A 21,963-nucleotide genomic window follows, 5' to 3' on the forward strand; every position below is an offset into this window, starting at 1 on the left:
ATTGAGCCAAAGCCATAGAGAAAAACTAATGTAGGTAGATCTTTTTGACTTGGTCATTTTAAAAGTAGCTCGCAAGCCAAGAAAGTGTGGGCACCCCTGCTGTAGACGATACCATGAAAAAATTCATCTGTAAGCATAAATGTAATTGTATATTTATCAAACAGGCAATTTGGCCATGACTTCAGCAAAACAGAATATGGCATTTCATGTTTCCTGCTGCTCTATTATCATGCAGAGTTGAAATACATGCACGTCTGGAGGGAAGCCTCACTGTGATATGCGTTCTGTTCATGTTTTTCCCAATCGCCTTTCTTCTCCCAGCAGCATGAAACAAATACCATATAGCACAGCAACACAACAGCGGTGAGCGCAAAAGGCCATAATTAGTTAAAACCTTGGATGCTCCTTAATTACAGTAGCAGATATTTGTCTGTCATGTTTCATCAGCATATTTTCTCAAGTTGTTTAGAGTCATTATATTTATTCCCAGTGTGGTTGTATGTTGTCACATACTGAGGCTGTCTGACTGGACAGCCCACAGCAGAGCAGGTAAACACCCTCTGTAGTCTGGTATGGAGCTTTATACTAATTACACACTGTCATGCAGTTAAAATTGTTTGCTGTTTCATTATGTGACAAATGATACGTGCGATTACGCAAACATGAGTGGTTTTACATGTATGATGTGTGAATTTGTTGTAGAATCTGTTTTTCATACTTTTCTTTAAACACACATCTGTTCTGTAATGACGTGAGCAATGTTTTTCAAGATGTTTTTCATATTTAGAGACCTAAATCACCATATTGTACATAGTTGTTAAGCAGTGTACTGTAAGTAGAAATGTGAGCATAATTGTACTTGTCTCACAAAAATGACATCAGAGGAGCCACACCCATGCACTAGTTTATCAGTGTTTCCGCATATTTCTGGCTCTAAATAATGTACAGTCAAGCAGGTATTTTATTAATGTATTGGAGTAAAGACCACATCAATTTAACCATTGACTTTCATCATTTATTGGTCATTAGTTATGGTGACAATGATTTATAACATTTCGGACAGGTTCAGGATGTCGTTAGTGAAACATGAGATATCACAGCTGTATTGTCTCATTTTGCATGCTTCCCCTCCATCTCCATTCCAGAGCATTCTTCCTCCTCCTCTTCAGCTGCCATCGCCTTCATCACTGGAAACTGTGTCCTCGAGAGGCGAGCTGCCACTGAACGCTGAAACCTCAGTCTGCCGACAGTCCTCCCACCAGCGGCGCCCAGCTGATGGTTGTTCAACCCTGCAACCGGGATCAGCTGCACTTGGCCCGGAGTAAACGGGGCACTCTGTGGGTTTCCTCCAGCATTTCTCTGAGGCAGCACAGCAAACAGTGTGACCGGCCCACCATTGGCTCCCTTAGTCAGCTGCCCCTGTGGACTCACATTGGCTATGCCTGCCTGGCCTGCGAGAAACGCCCCACCTTGTTGGAGAGCTCCGACTGGAATCAGCTGCTGCAGGGGAGCCTGACCTACTTGGTTTCCAACTGGCTGGATAAAAAATGAGCCGCCAAGTTGGACTAAGTATGCCACTAGGTGCTCGCCATTTATTGGGACCCCATTTTGAGCCCCAGGGTTAGCATTGTTTCCTGCAGCTCCATTGGTATTCACTACCCCATTGGCAAGTGCCTCAGCACTCCCTGAAGACACACCACCCTCCACCACAACCGCCAAGGTCTGGAAGACGACCCACAGAATGCAGAACATTATCTCAGTAAGCGCAGACAGTCGACAGGTAAAGAGCTGCTTCTTTCTTTACTTTTATAGAGTGTCAGCTTTTATGATCTCCAAGAACGATCCAATCAGAGTTTAGTGTCTCAAAACAACAGGTCAGTGTAATAATCATGACCATGCTGGAGGCTATTTTTTGCTTAGTTACCTTATAGATGGCCATTATTCAGGATTATGTGGCAAACCATAACTACGTGTCAGTGACTTGCATTCTCATAACCAATGTTGCAGTGGTCGTATTTTCATGTCATGGTGGCATCAGGGAAATTGACCATTGAATAAAACATTAAAGCATAACCGGATGTTTTCCCAACTGGGATCCACAAATATGAAGCAATAACTTTATTTCAGGGCTATAAGGAAAATCATTATTACTGAACTATGCTACTGTACTTCATTTTTTTCTTTTGTTTTTTAAAAAATAAAAATCATCAGATAAATGAATATCACAGTGCAGGAAGAGACAAAAAGACAACTGGGCTTATTTGAAGCCTCCACCCATATATTAAACATTTTACAAAATTACAAACATAAAATGAAAAATGCATAAGATAGACAACAAAAGAAAAGAAAGAAAGATAGTGTAATTATATCAAGTATATGTGTGTGCATGTGAAAGTAAGCATGGCTGGCGTTTGTTCAGGGATATTGGATGATACCCCTGTGGCATTTCCTAAGCAATGGTAATGATAAAAGTCCCCATGAGTGAAACAGATACATATTTTTGATATAACAGCTAAAACAAGAAAGACATGAACACTAATCCATAAAAAAACTCTTACAAACCAGCAATTATACTTTCTTATAGGCAATGTTTGAAACATTTTATCGAAGGACATTTCTTAGGTGGGAAAAGTCGTTCCATAATTTGGTTCCCCGAAATCTAATAGAAAATTGACCTCTGCTAGTCAGAACTTTGGGAGGATGAAGATGTGAAGATTGACGAGTAAGAATGAATCTGTGAATTGACTTTGAAGGTCTTGAAATGATCAGGAATATTTCCTTCACCTAAAAGTATCTTATACATGAAAATGCAAATTAAAGAAATGTTAATGTCATACAAATTAAGAATCTGTAGTTTGGGTAAAAACGAGCAGCTAAGATTGGAGACTGTGATCGTCTTGCAATCCTAACAAAACAATTCTGGAGGACCAACATTTCTTTTAGAGAAGTAGGAAAAGTACTTGCCAAAATTATATTGCAGTATGAAATATAAGGATAAATTAAACTGTCATAAATAATAAGTAGACAGTTTGCAGACACAAAATGTTTAACCCTCCTTATGATTCCAATAGATTTGTTTATTTTTCTACTAAGAAAGACAATATGTTTACTCCAACTTAAATTTGCATCAATAATAATTCCGAGAAATGTTGTGGGCACCGCACTAAGTTGGTTTGAATCCTATTTATCAGATCGATCTCAGTTTGTATTTGTAAACGATGAAGCCTCGATAACTACCAACGTTAGTCACGGAGTTCCACAAGGTTCTGTGTTTGGGCCAATTTTATTTACCTTATACATGCTTCCTTTGGGCAATATTATCAGGAAACACTCAATAAACTTTCATTGTTATGCAGATGATACTCAATTATATCTATCGATTAAACCAGAGGTGTTCAACCAGCTCAGTAAAATTTAAGCATGTCTTAAAAACATAAAAACATGGATGACCTGCAACTTCTTGATGTTAAACTCAGAGAAAACTGAAGTAATTGTACTCTGAGATCCATTATCTGGTGATGTGGTTTCTGTAGATGGCATTGCCCTGGCATCCAACACCACTGTAAAGAATCTCGGCGTTATTTTTTATCGGGACTTGTCCTTTAACTCCCACGTGAAGCAAATCTCAAAGACTGCATTTTTTCATCTACGTAATATTTCAAAAATCAGGCACATCTTGTCTCAAAAAGATGCAGACAAATTGGTTCACGCATTCGTTACTTCTAGACTGGATTACTGCAACTCCTTATTATCAGGCTGCTATAATAAGTCTCTTAGGTCCCTCCAGTTGATCCAGAATGCTGCAGCTCGTGTAATCACTAAAACTAAGAAAAGAGATCACATCACTCCTGCACTAGCTGCTCTGCACTGGCTCCCTGTAAAATCAAGAATCGCATTTAAAATTCTTCTCTTAACCTACAAAGCCTTGATTGGTGATGCGCCATCATATTTTAAGGAGCTTGTAGTACCATATTGCCCCACTAGAGAGCTGCGCTCACTAAATGCGGGACTACTTGTAGTTCCTAGAGTCTTAAAAAGTAGGATGGGAGCCAGTCTTCAGTTATCAAGCTCCTCTTTTATGGAACCAGCTTCCACCTTCAGTCCGGGAGGCAGACAAAGTCAACTCATTTTGGATTGGATTTGATTCAATTTATTGTCATTGCTAGAGTACAGGTACAGAGGCAACGAAATGGCAAGAAAGGATTGAAGATTACAGCATAACATGAGGGGAGAGAGCACATAAACACATACATTTTAAACATGACTTGCAATGAGGAGGAGGGGGGGGGTAAACCAAAGACTGGGTGATCTAAGCCCAGCCATTGGGGGGCGGAAGGTAACCAGCACAGACAAGCAGCCAGCCGGTCCAGCAGCCATTACGTTGCCAGTCACAGACCCCGTCCTGTCACACTGGGGGTACGAAGCAGGCAAAGGCGTGGGATGGGGGTGAGGGTAGTGAATGCATATCAGTGTGTTGAAAGTTTGTGTATGAGTGGCCTGGTATGTCGTCCTCCCCCAGGCCACAACAGACAGAGTTCTCAGTCCGCAAGATGGTCACTGCCATGGAGATAGCCTTGAAAGGTCCTGGGGAGACAACAACCACAGGTGTCTGTGGATAGGGGGAAGGGAATGAGAGAGATTCTCACTTCATTTAAGAGTAGACTGAAGACTTTCCTCTTTGACAGTGCGTATAGTTAGGGCTGAATCAGGTTTGCCCTGGTCCAGCTCCTTGATATGCTGCTATAGGCTTATAGGCTGCTGGGGGACGTTTTAGGATACACTGAGCACCTCTCTCCTCTTTTCTCTCTAGTTATGGATGCATTTTCAGCTCTATTGTACATTACTAACTCTGCTTCCTCCCCGGAGTCATTTTTCGTCATAGATCCTATCTGCCTGATGGATCATCGAGGTCTGGATCGTGGAATATGCCTACTACTTACTATGCCATGGCCCTGTTGAGACTCCGCCCACTCCTCTCTACCTCAATCTGCCTGATGGATCATGGAGGTCTGGATCGTGGAATATGCCTACTACCAACTATTCATACACTCTGTCATATTCATTGATTGTGTTACTGTGTTTTAATTTGTGTATAATGATTCCTTCTGTACACATGGCATCTATTACAACTGTCCATCTTGGAGAGGGATCCTCCTCTGTTGCTCTCCTGAAGGTTTCTTCCCTTTTTTTCACCGTGAAGGGTTGTTTGGGAGTTTTTCCTGATCCGATGTGAGGTTTTGGGACAGGGATGTCTATATGTACAGATTGTAAAGCACTCTGAGACAAATTTCTAATTTGTGAAAATGGGCTATACCAGGGGTGCTCAATACGTCGATCGCGATCGACCGGTCGATCGCGGCGACCTGCCAGTCGATCGCGGCGACCTGCCAGTCGATCGCGGCATAGTATTGGTAGATCACATGACATTAAAAAAAATTGGCCCGCCCCCCTGTCACTTTCTCTATAGCGCCACATTACAGCAGCAGCATGTCATTTCTGTCTCTACGTGTCGCGTTAACAGTCCTCTGCCCGCCGTCTCGTGCGCGGAGTTTCCCCCGTCAACAACTCTTCTCGGGTCGCGCGCGGTAGGTGAGCACACTTACTAGCCCCCCCCCCCCCGTCGGTCGATCGCCTTGACTTGGTCACATAATAAGTAGCTCGCATGCTGAAAAAGTGTGAGCACCCCTGGGCTATACAAATAAATTGAATTTAATTGAATTTAATTGAATCCATATTTATGCAGCTTTTCCAATATATTATGGTTTACTGTGTCGAAAGCTTTGAAAAGGTCTATGAAAATACTGCAAATAACATTGTTGTCAAATGCAGAGATAACTTTATCAACAAGGTAAAGTAAAGCCATATATGTTAAATGATTTTTACGGAAACCACGCTGGTGTTTGTAAAGAATTGAATTAGACTATATGAAACAATATCCTTTTTTTTACACTTCTAGTATTTTTGTAAAACAAGGCAATATAGGTATAGGTCTATAGTTGTTAAAACATGGGTTTTCTGCTTTAAACAAAGGAATAACTCGCAATTTTAAAATCTTCTGGCACAACACCTGTTTTCAAAGACAAAGTGAAGATGTTAACAAGTGGCAGCAGTAATGACTGTTTCACCTGTTTGACAAGAAATGCAGAAAGGTTGTCATCGCCAGCCAAAGAGGTTTTGAGATTATCAATTAGTCTTCATGATATTAAGAAGTCCACTCTTATCCATAAAGCTTTAATTAGAGCTGCAAATAAACATATATGTACTGACTAACAGGCCCGGGGTGGGTAATCGGGAGAATCGGGAGAGTTCCCGGTGGGCCGCTTCACTTCTGGGCCGGTCGAGAATTTTATTTGTTGACATTTGTCACGTTAGTCCATCTTCTCTTAAGGTGGGCTACACACGTTCCGCATTCTGACAGCGCAGCCTCTGCATGGGTTGTACCATGCGAGGAAGTTCACCCCTCCCAAATATTAGAGTTGGTTCAGTCCATTATGGAACCAACCAACTCATTTTGGGAGAGGTGAACTTCCACGCATGGTAGGCTACAGCCGGTATACCATGCGAGGAAGTTCACCCCTCCAAAATAAAGTTGGTTCGGTCCTTAGCGGTCTTTTCCAAAAAGTTTTCTCAGCTACCTATAGCTGGGCCGGTCCGACCGCAACGATACGAGTCAGGGAGGATGGACGGGAGGAAGAGGGCAGGAGGGGCTGAAAAAGCCAGGTTGAAAAAAAGAAAGGCATTGGAGGAGGATGCTGCCAAATGTGCCAAGCTTCCCGATTTATTTTCAAGAGGACAAACACAAGTGGCGAGACAAAGGCCTAATGATTAGCAACATAACTATTCGGCTAACGTTGTGGCCTTGATTAATATCATTCAAGATTCAAGATTCAAGATTCGTCATTGTAGCGTTGTCAACCTATTCCCAAGCAAAATATTAAATTGAATTAAAATATTAGCCTTTTTATATCACCCAAAATATGGTGATCCATAGACTTTGCAAATATTATGCAAATATTGATATATACTATTGATATTGAAGTATGCAGTAATATGACTTAATTTTTCTTTGTAGCTTCGGAGCAGCAGATAAGACACAGGCATGAAAATCCCTCACCTTTCGGCGAAATTCGCCGTTTTGAAACCAAAATAGGTGACTTACGTGAATCGTGTAGATCCGAAGAGTTTTTGTTTTGGGGTAGGGGTTCAATTGGCGGGCCGGCGTTTATGAGATTGGAGTGGGACACGGAGAAAATGTGGAGTGGTGCTCTTCGCAATAAAACATCTTTGATGGGACGTGTCGCGTCTCGGCCAATCAGCGTCAAGACGTCTTCAGCGTTTGGTGGTTTAGGTTAGCTTGTATGTTAGCCCGCTACATCTGTTGCTGTCACGCTGCACGGTGTAGCGATACTAACAAAGTACCCGTACGTTAAGAGCGATGTGATTTAGCATATTTTTTGTCTCGATACTTCATTAAAAGAGCGCGGGATCAGAGCGCACGCGCTGCTCCGTGTCAAGCTGTCTGCGCACACTGCGCAGCGCTAACAGAGAGGGGCGTTAAGTGGCGGAATTGTCGGCTTTAAAAATAAAAAAATAAAAAGATGCCAGAAGTGAAATGTTAAAGTTCAGTCTGTAAAGTTCTGTAACTACAGCTGCTCATCCTGATGAACTCGGTATCATCTGGTCAGAGACTAACGGCCTCATAGTGTATAATCAATGCTATGATGGCTCCATGTAGTTTCATTCATATCTTGTAGGCTAATACTAATATTACTGCCATTTGTTAAGTGTTGAAAAAGTTGGTAAAAAGTGAACCATACAGATATTTTATTTATTACTATTATAGATAAATATACCAGTGTCTTATTTATGGTATACTGTTTTTATGGTATTGTATCAGTATAGATAGATAGATAGATAGATATATACTTTATTAATCCCCAAGGGGAAATTTGTCGAGCCAGTAGCAGCAACACACAAGAATAAAAATAAAAAAAAAAACACAAATATAAGAAGGGTTTGGGTGATCTGGCAAGAGGTGAACTGTTGTAGAGCCTCACAGCCGTCGGCGGAAGGAATTCTGTCTGTGTGTGTTGTGCGGCGGAGGGCGGAGAGGTTTGAGAGAAAGTACTCCTCCCTGTAGGAGGTGGTGGTGGAGTGGTCCGTGGTCCCAATGTCCAACACACAACAACAGTCTCTTCTCCTCTCTCCTTCCAGGTGCTCCAGCTGGCTGGCAGATATGAGAGCCAGCGCCTTCTAACCAGTTTGTTAAGGCGGCTGCTGTCACCGGTCTGCTGCCTCTCCCCCAGCTCCCCAGCAGGCAAGGGCAGCACACAGCACTCAAACAACACTCCATACTCCAGCATCAGCACACACGTTGCACCGCTCAAGAAAAAAAAAAAAAAAAAGGAAAAGAGTCCCCTTGTACACACACTTGTACAGAGTTGAGTTTGGCCCAGGGCAGTGGGGGTACTCATGGACCTCCACCATGTCCACTCCCACACCACACCACGTCCAGAGGTGAGACACCAGGAGGTTCCTCCTGACCACTTCACCCTCTCTCTCCTCACCATCTCTCTCCTCCCAGGCAGGTGGTTCAGTCCCCTGGTTCTTACAAAGTCACTCACACTCACCTCCCTCCCTCCCTCCCTCCTCCTCCCTAACATCCGACCACTGCAGAATCATCAGAGAATCATGCTGGCATGCTGGGAGATGGTTGTTGTTGTACTGTGTAGTGTGGTGGTGAAGAAGAAGAGGGAAGGAAGGAGACAGAGACAGTTCCCCAACATCCACAGTGCCACCCCGACCCGTTCCCAGCAGCCAGTCAACATTCTGTTGTGTGGTGGTCAGTGAGTCAGTGATCCAGGAGATGCCACCCAGCTTCCTCACACACGCCGCAGCTGCTGGATCAGCAGAAAGCACTGGAGAATGCACTGGAAGTGACAGAAGTCAAAGTTCCATCCACAGAGACGGTTCCATCCATCCAGCAGCAGGATCGTGATGGCAGCCAGGAGGTGCATGATCACTCCCACATGGTGCTGGGCTGAGCTAGAGCAAGTGCGCAGCTTGCACCTGAGGACACCTGGGCACCGGCCTCTCCAAGACCAGCCTCCAGCACCTCACATGGGAGTGAGGGTGAGGCGACGATCATTGAGGCCAGATGGTGTTGGACTTCTGGGGACAGGGACCGGACGACTTCTTCACCCCCCAGCTTCCGCAGGTTGAAGAGGCCAGCAGGGTTGAAGCTGGCTGGGCGTTGAAGGGTTGCAGGGACCCTGGGGCTGATGCTACATGCCATCAGGCTCTTCTGCTCTCTTTCTGGGAGCTCTTCTCCAGCTGTGTCGTCACAGAGAGGGAGAGGGGAGAGGAGAGAGGGTCAGAGGGGGGGGAGAGAGGCAGGGTGGATGTGCAGGGGAGAGAGGGGGGGGTGGAGTGAGGTGTGGAGGGGAGGGAGGAGGAGGAGGGGGAGGAAACTGAACTATTGAAGGAGCAGTTCAGCTCGCTTGGCCTCTCCTCCAGGGCTCCTCCCTCAGCTCCCAGGCTGTCACTGCCCTTATCTGTCTCCCTCCACCACCCCACCACCCTGTTGCTTCCTTGCCCTCCAGAGTCCTCTCCTCCTCTCCTTTGCCTCCTTTCCCCTTCTTTCTGAGCTTGCCCTTGGTTCCAGAGGCTTTCTTTCACCTTCATATCCTGTCTTGGACCCTCAGCTCATCCTTTGTCTCCAGACGCTTCAGGTCCCTGGTGATCCAAGGGCTTGTTGTTGGGAAGCATGGGATGCTTGTGTGGGATGGTGTGTGTGTCCTCAGGCATGTGATGTCGATGGTGATGGCATGTTGACTTGATGTCCTCCCGTCGTCACCTCCCGTCCTCTCCTCCCAGTCCTCAACAGTCCACCTGGTCCCAGTCCTGCCTCCAGACCAGTCCTCCTGGTGGTCTCACCAGGACCTGCCTCCTCTTCAGCAGACCCGGTCAGACCTGTGACCTGCAGGTCAGAACCAGAGTTGGATTCAGGGATCAGTCGACAGTCCGGCGCTACAGGGGGCAGTGCAGAGCTGTAGCAGTGTTAAATTGCAGAGTATACTTGGTGTGTTGTTTTTGCTTGTTCCTGGTGTGGTTGAAGTCACCAGTGATAATCATGAATGCTCCAGGCACAGTCAGCAGAGCTGAATGCTCCAGGCTGATGATTCACACAGCAGTGGAGCATGCACAGCGGAGTGGATGGGTTCCACAGCTCTCCGGGCGTGGACTGTCTCGGCACAAAGGCTTCAGGCACACCGGCGGCTGACGGGCGTACCTCACGCACTCACGGCCGCGGCGGGCCGCCAGTTCTTCGTTCAACGTTCATTCACACTCCAGCACACATGGCACCGGTCTTCTTACCGCTCACCAGTCCTGAAGCCGGCAGTGTGTCCTGTAGCTTGGATAGTCCGCAGCGGCCTCTGTGATCCGCGGATAAGACGCGCTGTGATCCAAATAGTCCCCAGCAGCCCTCACTGATCCAAGCTCGAGACAGTTAAGCACGAGCACCTCATCCGTCTTGATATCAATCGCCCTCAGTTCCTCTTCCGATCGGCCCCTCCGATGCCGCCTGCCGTTGTTTCCCGTTCTCCGCTTCGTTCCCGATCTCCCTCGTTTCCCTCCTCGCGCTCACCTCGACCCGCCAGTCTCTTCTCTTCTCAGCGGCTCACGCAGCTCCAGGCGGCGATCTCCAGGCGAGCGCACAGCGCGCGATCGTCAGCCCAGGCTCGCCAGACAGGCGGTCCCTATCTTGTTTTTCAAGACTCAGTGCTACAAAAAGTATAAAAAAAAAAAAAAAAAGAAGAAAAAAGAAAAAAAAAGTGTAAAAAAAGAAAAAAAAGAAAACTAAGAAAAAAGAGAAAGAAAAAAAAAAAAGAAAAGAAAAAAAAAAAAATTGAAAAAAGCAAAGCAAAAACACTGCCTACATGATATTTATGGCTGGTATGGTATAGAAGATCGTGACAACCAGGTAGAGGCAGAACAGACTCAAGGACCAGTCATGGCTCAGCAGAGCTCAAGACTTGAAGACTTGTTCACGCCAAAAAAAAAGGAAGTTGGTTCATGAATGACCATATTATACACAATATTACTATTATTATAGGGCCCGATCACCAAAATGGAGGACCTACAGACAGGGATGGATTAACAAACGGGCCTACCGGGCCCATGAGCTCAGGGGGCCCCTGAGCCAGAGCCTCCGCGCATGACGTCGCTGTTATTAACATTGTATTGATATGAATATGATGATATGACACGATGCGCCGGAGCCGGTATATGCTAGGCTTAAGTCATTCATGTCAGTAACAGGGCCCCAATAGTCCTACTGAGGGATGGATTACCGAACGAGCCTACCGGCACCAGGGGCCCATGAGCTCAGGGGGCCCCTTAGCCAGAGCCTTTGCGTGAAGTCTCTGTTATTAACTTTGTATTGATATGATACGATCTGTAGTTCCATACGGACTGTTTTGTTAGCGATGTGTTTTTTTTTTTGCGGGGGGGGGGCCTTGACACATCCAGGCCCAGGGGCCCGTGGTTTCTTAATCCGTCCATGCCTACAGATTATCATACAACGTCCAACATCGATGTTCGTGGAAGTCACCTACTGCCTAATCTGAGTCTGACACCCCTGCTACGCCCTTCTGCCTTTTTTAATGTTGTGCATATTTTGTTAACTTCTCATCTTAAGTGGATTATTATTGTTCTATTTAACCGTAACATTATTTGTTGGACCATGGTATTAATAAAAGAACTACAGGATAGTAAGAGCTGAACTGTTGCTTCATTTATCCAATTTCCACGATACCATGAAAAAAGTGGGCTGGTCTTGAGCCTGAAATTCCCGGGCTGAAAAGTGGCCCCACTCCGGCCCTGCTGACTAACCTTTACAGCATTTGCCACTAAGATAAGAAACACAGATATTGTTTTACATTTCCAACTGTAAAATGATACTTCACCTTGATTTAAAGAGTAATTCTCCACTAAATCACTCAAACATTAAATCAACAGATATTTTAAAGCCTTGTACAACATATAACAACCTTTCTACTAATGAGCTGATGATTCCTCAGTGTAGAACGCATCAGGAAACAGTTCCTTGATAAAGCCAGCTAAACATAACACATTATTCAATTCTAATTAGGGCTGTGAAACGATTAAAAATTTTAATCGGGTTAATCACAGGTTTTTGTGGATTAATCATGATTAATCACATATTACCGATATTCTCGGTATATTTTGTGAGAACATAGAGATTTATGACAAAAGACGGATATATACATTTATACATTCTTCTATACAATGGTGCTGCAACTCAGCAGTTATTTAGCAGTTTTCTTCCATATGGAACATTAATACATCTTCATCCTAAACAGAATGTTTAACCCTCCTGTTACCTTTCGGGTCAATTTGACCCCATTCAATGTTTAATGTTGGTGTTCTTTGGGGTCAATTTGACCCCAGGCTGTTTTTCACTGTGTCAAACATATAAGAAATATCAACTTTTTTATTTATTTAAAGGGCTATTTAGGTAGTCAACAAACAAACATAAAGTACCTCACACTTAAACTTGGGAAACAATATTAATTCTAATAATTTTCTGGAGGTTTTAATTGCTGGGGTCAAATTGACCCCGAGGGTAAAATATGTTAGTAAATGTAAAGGTAACAGGAGGGTTAAACAGAACATGTTTCTCTTGTTTGTCAACCATTAACTCCACCATGATGCAATCTAAAGGCCTCTAGTCTTCCTCTAGCAGCTGCTGAGGCAAACTGACTGTGTGGGTTTTCTTCATGAACTGGGCCGTGATGAAAGGGACGGCGGGGACACCGCTGCAAAGCTGAAACCTCACCGGCCCGGACAGGTGGACAGATTGACAAGTGGCTTTTTTTTTGCTCGGTCCCGATGCGCGTGCACGGAGCTCTGTGGCGCGCGAGACGGAGATCGATAAGTGTTAACGCAACGCGAAGAGACAGAAATGACATGCTGCTGTGGAGATACGATCAACAACAGACGTTTAGTTTAATAAAAGAACAAAGACGTGCTATAGAGAACATGTCAGGGGGCGGGCCAATCTTTTTAATGTCATGCGATCTACCAACACGACGCCGCGATCGACTGGCAGGTCGCGATCGACGTGTTGAGACCCCTGATCTACAGGAAGTAAAAGTCGTAACACGGTTTCCGTAGGTGAACCTGCGGAAGGATCATTACCGATGAACAGACCGTCTGCATGAGAGCGGACAGAGTTCAGATTGAAGTGGTGTATTGGAAGCTCATTTTGCAAGTGACTTTTTTTTCGTCCCGACGACCAACAACAGACGGATTGGAAGCTCATTCTGCGCATGCGTTAAATGCGTTTTAAAAAATAACTAGTTAAACCTGTAATTGAATTAACTGAGTTAACGCGTTATTTTTCACAGCACTAATTCTAATACAATTATTCAAGCAGCTTTGTCTAAATACAGATCAAAGATCAAAAGCTTAGCCTGACACAAAATAACAGCAATTAGCACCAACACTTGCAGGAGGTAAACATTAGTTTTTTTCATCCGTTTGTGTCAGTGGAGGTTAATGGAGGCTTCAAGCTGCACGATCACCATGCTGCACCGTCTCGAGCTGCTTGTCTAGTTAATGGATGACAAAATGAAGCTCAGAATAGCAGTTTGGCATCCATATCATCTGTGGAATAAAGAGATTGCAGGCATTTGTATGATAAACAGTATTTACCATATGCTTTAGAATTGCATTAGAATTATAGCAGACGAATATAAACAAACCACGTGTAAACTGGTCTTTTTTACTGAAAACCAATTACAAAAAGCTAACTGCTACGTTCACTATGTGATATGACATTAGTACTTGAATTGGATACAATACAAAATAAAAAATACTATTAAATAAATTAAATTATCTACATTCTCATTTAGAAATTGTATTTAAAAATAATAAGACATTGTAGAATGTTTTAATTGTCTAAATCATCAAATTCATAAGAGCTATTTTATGTCAACACAGAAGTGTCACAATGAAAGCCATCAATGCCTATAATAGTGTACCATAGTATGTTGGCGACATAGTGTTGCTTTTACCATTATTGATGCCAAAACAGGAAGTCCACTCTTTAAAGGACACCTGCTTGTCCTTGTCAGCATCGCACTCTTGAAAGAAGCGGGAGGTGCAGTGCTCCATCGGCACCAGAGGGACTGAAAGTGGGGCCAGCTCTGAGTGGGACAAGACTCTGCAGAACGGAGGAACATCCAGTTTTGAGCATTCTTAGCGTCTGCACATCTTAAGAGTAGACTGAAGACTTTCCTCGTTGACAGTGTTTATAGTTAGGGCTGAATCAGGTTTGCCCTGGTCCAGCCCTTTGATATGCTGCTATAGGCTTATAGGCTGCCGGGGACGTTTTAGGATACACTGAGCACCTCTCTCCTCTTTTCTCTTTACTTATGGATGAATTCTCATCTCTGAAGCTTTCTTCCCCTTTTTTCCCCGTGAAGGGTTGTTTGGGAGTTTTTCCTGATCCGATGTGAGGTTTTGGGACAGGACAGGGATGTCTATATGTACAGATTGTAAAGCACTCTGAGACAAATTCCTAATTTGTGAAAATGGGCTATACAAATAAACTGAATTGAATTGAAACTGAATCATATAGAGTACAGTATGTTTGCATTATAGTATGACTCATGAATAGGTTTTATTATATACCCTGTCCAGTTCTAGCTGGGGATTTGTTAAATAGACAATTATATCATTGCTTTACATTTTTCCAATGAAAATGGTGAGATATAAACACCATAGGCAAACATATTGGCTTCATTGACTTTCATGTGTAACAACCAGCGAAACCCATTCCTGAACACTACAATATTTGTTCAATGTAATATGAAGGTTGACAAAAATCAAAGTTCACTGTAAGCGCAGAGTAATCAAATTTACCTGTCAGACGGGTGTTGGTCCAGTTGTGCGAACTGCCAGTGCACTGGATAAATGTACATATTGTAGTTCTTCTCAAAGTCCTGCGCGAGCAGCTCAACAGAGTAGTCCCCAGCATGGAGACGCCTCTCAGTCTCAAAGATGTTCTTCACCTACATAATACAGAACACCAAAGTGCAGTTGACTGTGATTAGCTAAAACATATAAACTGTTACCAACATACATTTTATACACGTTTTTCATGTCCTACAGCTGCTGTGTGACGATTTCTGATTCACCAGTGGACAAAATTGGAGAAATTTGGATAAAAGTAACAGAACAAATTGCAAAGAGAATCAAGATAAATCATAGTACTTTAACAGTTTTTAATAAAAAATATTATTTCTCCATAAAAACCTACAATCCCATATATTAATTTGTGTGGTGGATCTTACTCTAAAACGCTGTTTAGGTGTGAGGAGGCCAAGAGACATGGAGTCGTGTTCATAGAGCTGCAGCAGCACATTCTTGAGCCAATCCCTCATTCGTAGAGGGAACTGGACCAGCTCAGTGTCCACACATAGAGGTATTACTGGAAGAGAAACAGAGACACAGATCAGGCTCAAATATTCCAACAGAAAACTTCTTCAAACCATATACTTTGTACAGAGGTTAACTCTCACATTTGCATGGACCAGTATAGTCCAGATGAAGTCTGTGTCCTCTCTTAGTGCCCTCCAGATTGCATTTAGTAGCAAAGAGTTCACACGATGAATGATATGTTTTGTTGTTTGTTCCACAAACCTGCAGAAATTGATAGAGCAACAATCAAATGCAGTGTAACAGCTGTTGAAACACACTAATGTCTATCTTTCAACAGGCCATCGATACTCACATGATCAAACTCATTCACACCGGGAGGACATTCTGACGACTCTTGACACACACAGTTCGGCTTATTGTCCACATCAAGCTTACAAATCTTTCCACGTTTGCAGGGAAAGTTGTCACATGGATCTAGAAGAAAGAAACAAGCACCGCAATGACCTTTGACCTGTATACTTTGTCTGAATTTTAAAACCAGTTCCATCGAGAATCATTTTCAAGACTGGCTTGGTCTTATTAAACATATTTATGCATTTCTAGGTGGATTTGTCTATTTGTTTGTGAATTTATATGTATTTATTTATGTAATGGATCGCACTGCATTTTTTTGTGTGGATCATGCGGTTTCTTCAACATGGACCGATCTGTAGCCAATCAGATGTCGTCCCACCTTAGAGTGGCAGGGTTTATTTCTGTGGCTTGACTGCTGCTTCTCTAGTCACATTGGAAGCGACAGTCTGTCATACCGAGTTGGTGAAAGTGATAGAGCTGTGTGAGCCTACGGGTGATGTTATTCAATTCAATTTTCAATTCAATTTATTTGTATAGCCCAATTTCACAAATTACAAATTTGTCTCGGAGTGCTTTACAATCTGTACACATAGACATCCCAGTTGTAATAGATGCCATGTGTACAGAAGGAATCATTATACACAAATTAAAACACAGTAACACAATCAATGAATATGACAGAGTGTATGAATAGTTCGTAGTAGGCATATTCCACGATGGAGGCCTCCACGATCCATCAGGCAGATGGAGGTAGAGAGGAGGAGTGGGCGGAGTCTCAACAGGGCAGTGGCGTGGTCGGTAGCAGGAATATAAACCCAAACACAAGGGCGTTAGATGTTCCGACGTGTGGGATGTCCTCAGCAATTATAAAGCAGAACTAGTGGTTATTACTTCTCGTGTCGATGGCGGGAAAGTTAACTTTTTCCACGGAGTCAAGCCACAGGGATAAGCCCCGCCCCTCTAAGGCGGGACAACATCTGATTGGTCCATGTTGAAAAAAACACATTTACAGATTGAGACACGCCAGGGGAGTCTCATAAATCCATCGTCAAGTGTAGCAATCCACAAACAATCGAGTGCGATCCACAAATAAATACATATCCACAAACAAATTGACAAATCCACATAGAAATGCAAAAATATATTTGTGATTTTTCTTTTACATGTATATGAATCGTAATTTATATACATGTGCATTGTAATGTATTCGTGAATTGTTCTGTGTGCATTTGTAAATTGAATATATTTAGGAAAATGTTCTGTGCGCATTTGTGAATCTTTGTGTTTTAATTTGTGAGTCTCTCTGTGTGCAGTGGCAATTATTGAGACTGATCTGACCCCATAAACACATGCCTACATTCCTCTGCCATTTGAGTTTGCACAGCGATCAAATTCAACTTGATCTCCATTATTCAAACCGTAAGCTGTGTTTTGGTAGTGACCATGAAGCAGAGTGATACTAGTCATGCGGAAGTTTTTGCTAAATGACCCAGTCAGCAGATTCCCATGTAAGGCTGTTGGGATAGTGCATTAGTCAGTTTGGTGAGTGCTGAATTAACCAACCAGCGGGGGCTTCTGGGTGATGTACGCCTCCACCAAGAGAGGGCCTGGAGCCGGGGTAAAGATCCACTGTGGCTCTTATCTGCACTGGATTCATTCCTACTAAAGGACCCTGGAAAAGAAAATGAAAGTTTAATTTCTTGAGATATTTCTTCAAAATGAGCCAACAGCTGCCTACTGCAGCCTAACGTTACTATGAGGAGTGATGAGAGTGGACAGTTGAAGCCCATAAATACAGCAATATGAGCTGAAGGGTGCTGAAAAGCCCTACAGAGGTAAAGGGAACATCAGAGGAGAATGATAACTCTGCCACTATGAGGGAAAACCCCTTTTAGCCAAGTGATCCATTATAACTAAAAATTATTGATCATAACCACTTAAAATAAAGTGTGTATGCATTACCCATTTTCCTGCCCTTCTCCTTTTTGCCTTTTGGGCTTTGTTGTCAATACTGCTTCCCTCAGACATCTGAGGAACCTGTTGGCTCTGTTCTGGTACAGACTCTGTTTCCTCAGTCTGAGGAGAGTGCTTCCTTGCCCTCTTGTTCTTCTTTTGCTTCTTGGTTTTTCCCTCGTTGTAACTTCCGCTGTCATTCTTACTTTTCTCCTCCTCTTTTCCAGCCGGTTCAGAATCGAGTTGAAACCCTGGACTGCTCTTTGGTTCTTGAGGGTCCACATTTGCTTCTGTTTTTTTCTCATCAACATCCCTGGATTTGGCCTGTGCACCTTTGTCCTTGTCCTGATCAGACACTTCCTCATGGTCCACTGCCTCCATGTTTTCAGTGTTGTGTTCAAAGTCATCTGCAATGGTGGCTGGTACTTTCCATTGGGTTTCCCTCTCTTTAACATCTGTTTTTATTTGTATTTTTGCAGATACAATCTGTAGAGGTTGTAAAATGCCACTATCAGCAGCATAGTCAAGATCAACGGGGATCTCTGACTCTGTGCTTCCATCTGTTTCCTCCAGCAATGAACCTTGCTCCTCTCCGTCTGCATATTTTCCACCTCATCGTTGTCCTTGTCCAGCATTTCAGTATCCTCTACACTCTCATCATTTACTTCTTCTTCCTCATTTATCACCTCTATTTCTAGTTTGTCGTCCAACTTGCTCTCCTTCGCCTTAGCTTTGTCGTCCTCCACGACCTCAGGCTCCACCTTGCCTTCGTCCGTCTCCACATCTTTCTCATCCTCTATTACTCTTTCTTCTGCTTCCTCCTCTTCTTCTGCTCCTTTCGTCAAGAGGTCTACCAACTCCTCCTCACTCAGCAGGACTGCAGTGCTTTTGTCGCTCCCTTTGTTCTCCTCAAACTCTCCCTCCTCCTTGTTAGCTTTAGCATTGTCTTGGGAGCTCAGTTCTTCATCTTCCTGCTCCTGCTTTTCTTCGGCTTTATGGGAAGTCTTATACAATCCATGATGTATTGAATGAGGTTTACTCTTTACCTAGATGTAAAAGATAATTCATAAGTCATTAAACAAATATCACATCACAACTTCTGTCATAGCAAAGTCTAGTGTCGAATAAAAGAGCTTTACTCACAGACAAGAAAAATGTTGCTACCAGTAGGCAGAGGAATACTAAACAGGCCCTCATACCTGAAACATGGGAAGGAATACTTTAAACATGGGACAAAAATCGAAATCAATTTGAATTAGACTATAAATTATTGTGAATCATAGCACAGCTGGAATTTAGATAAATTGATTTAACAAAACACACTGTAAAGAATAATTTCAGTATAATCTGACTTGTCGTCAACACAGACAGGTACTTGGCAAATCTTTCAAAGTTGAAACAAATGAGTGCACCCGTGTGCTGCCAACACTTTCATGACAAGCGGAGCTGCAGGACTGGCCTTCATTGTTGTCATGGTTACAGGCCTCTGAGATGCGCCGCTCTCTCAAACGTCACATTCAGAGCTAAAGTAAACATCAGAAGCTGCCAGACTGGAAAAAGTTGACTAAGTCCACAAACATTTTGTCTCTCTCGACAAACAAAACAGACACTAGTGGGCCTGTCCAGGGGGAAAATAGCTCTCTGGTTCCGCCTACTAAACCCCAAATAGGTGCACGGGTGGGGGTGGGGGGTTGAGGGGTTTGATCTTTTTAATATCGAGGCAATGTTGGACTTGTATGCTTTATTGTCCCCAAGGGAAACATTCTCTCCACAGTACTGTTGTGGTGACACATTAACTTGTCATCTCTAAAACAACAATCATAATTTTGGATTGTCTCCTATATTTGAGGATATTTAACTGTCCTGTAAAATATATGATGGTATATAGAAGTGACGTTTAAATATGTTTATTACCTACAATATATTAGTACATCACAGTGCAGATATAATATTAATAATCCAAATCTCTTAATAATTAAGGCATTTATAGAAACATCAATATCAAAGCAAAGTTTTGGCAAGTTTGATTTTAAACTACTGGTCAACACGATGTCACACACATCTCTATTGGAACAATTACAAATTACCTTTCAAAGCAATGGAAAAGTCTCAATAATCAGGAGCTTACCTGAGGCTGGCAGTTGCAAGAGAAACGACAAGCTTTGTCTGTGTTGAACCTGTGAAGGTGTCCTTTTGTATTCAAGAGAGCGCTCACAGTGTCTACACAGACTGGCATGCTGCACATGCCCCCCCCCCCGATTTTGGGCTGTGTTAAAGGATCACAGTCCATTACTGGGGCTAGTGAGGCGTTAATTTCCTCCGGATAGATCTTTCTAACGTGTCAACAGCTGGTTTTTTTGTGTTCCCCTTTAATTGCCGACATGACTCTCCGACACGTTCTTATGTATGAATATATGTTTAGTCATTTGCAATCCGCGTTAAACAAGCAGAAAGCTCGACCGCGAAAGGGGTCAAAACCCTTTCCTTTTCCGGGGTTCAACACCTGCCGTCACTAATTATTCACCTGATTGATATAGGTTTGCCAGTGAGACATAGAGGACTTTATCACATTTGGCTCGAAGAGGCTGTACAAATAACTGAATTGAATTGAATTGTCTGGTTAATTCCATAGAGCAGCAATTAAAATTAACAATGTCAAATTACAAATTTCTTTTTTGGTTTTGTGTTGTGTGTAGTTTGTTTATTACAGAGTCAAATTAAACCAGTTGCTGTTGGTGTGCTTAAGACACCAGAACAGCGGCACCCAGTGTATATATGGAGGACATACATGTTTTTATCACATTTGGCTCTAACAGGCTGTACAACATAAACTGAATTGAATTGAATTGAATTAAATTGTCTGGTTAATGCCATAGGGCAGCATTTAAAATGAATAATGTCAAATTTCTAATTTCTTTTTTGGTTTTGTGTTGTGTGTAGTTGACAGAGTCAAATTAAACCAGTTAAACCTGTCAGATGAAACCTATAGTTACGTGACACAAATAACATGCTTTTGGTCACTAGATGTCACTCTTTACAGTGATCTTGATGCCACAACTATAACGAGTGGTAATATTTGATTTGGATGAGTGAGATGATTAACAACTTGATAAATAGTTGTCACTATCAGCTTCAAGTATTTCCAGCCACTGCTTGTAAGGTATGTTTTTTGACATTTTCTCATTATAATACGCTATACTACTCATTTGACAAAACACTTTCACATCAATGGAAATGCTGTAACATTAATGTGGATGTTATTTAAATGTACATATTATTCTGGGCATTCACAGTTTTGTGACACTTGCAAACTTTGCTGATGAATATTATTGGAATAGCAGTTCAACAGTTCAGTAGAATATATCTGTCATCTTAGTTACAGCCATGTTAGTTAGGATGAGGGGGGGGGGGGGGGCTGGACCTGGGGAAAGTAACAAAAATGGTTACACTGGAGCCCAACGTGGGGACCCCTGAATTAAAAAAGCACATGGAAAGAGAGGAGCAACACCCGAATATGCCAGAGAGGCAGACCTACGCTCTTGAACAGAACCCCTCGGCACAAAATGACAACAGACGGGAGATGATGTGCCATCTTTTCTGGAGACATTTGAGGTAACGGTGGAGGTGTGCGGCTGGCTGGCGGCGGAGTCGATGATCTGTCTCCTGCCTCTTCTCACCGGGGAGGCGCAGACAGCAGTGGTGGGGCTGCCTCCGACAGCTCGGCATGATTACGCGGCTGTGCGTAAAACCGTCATGGATCTGCTGGGATTGACCTCGCAGGACCACCGACGGGAGAGAACGCTGGGGCCCAAAGACCGGACCTTTCCGTACGCGCACCAACTAAACTTGCTGCCACCAGATGGCTACAGCCCGGGAGCTCAGGAGGGACGCAGGGGACAGTGGAGAAGGTCGTCTTGGAGCAGTTCGTGGGGGGAGCTGCCAGCCAGAACATCTGAGTGGCTCCGCTGTTCCGGCCCCACGTCGCTGGAGGCCGCCATCACTCTAGCAGATGATCACCTGGCGGTTCATCCCTGCGGTCAGGGTGACAGCGGCAGCGCACTGGCTCCGGCCAGGCTGATGCAGCTCCTGACGCGACTCATAACGGCCAGGTCAGCACTCCTCCCTCGGTTCCCCAATCCTGTCACCAGCAAACGCAGGCACCCTTCCCAGCCCACAGAGGGTCTC

The 21,963-nt window shown here is 43.5% G+C and overlaps 1 protein-coding gene across 1 annotated transcript; it reads right to left on the reverse strand.

The window, feature by feature from the left end:
- Positions 1–12,278: 12,278 nt before the first annotated feature.
- Positions 12,279–19,976, reverse strand: sparcl1 (SPARC-like 1). Its single transcript, XM_056408753.1, is given in 11 exon segments — positions 12,279–13,692; positions 14,103–14,251; positions 14,953–15,101; positions 15,384–15,520; positions 15,612–15,732; positions 15,824–15,945; positions 17,389–17,497; positions 17,788–18,368; positions 18,371–18,824; positions 18,922–18,977; positions 19,907–19,976. Coding segments are annotated over 10 exon segments (1,905 nt in total). The 5' UTR covers positions 18,976–18,977; positions 19,907–19,976; the 3' UTR covers positions 12,279–13,663.
- Positions 19,977–21,963: the final 1,987 nt, after the last annotated feature.

Source organism: Pseudoliparis swirei, chromosome 24 (genome assembly GCF_029220125.1).
Source record: "Pseudoliparis swirei isolate HS2019 ecotype Mariana Trench chromosome 24, NWPU_hadal_v1, whole genome shotgun sequence".
NCBI lineage: Eukaryota > Metazoa > Chordata > Actinopteri > Perciformes > Liparidae > Pseudoliparis > Pseudoliparis swirei.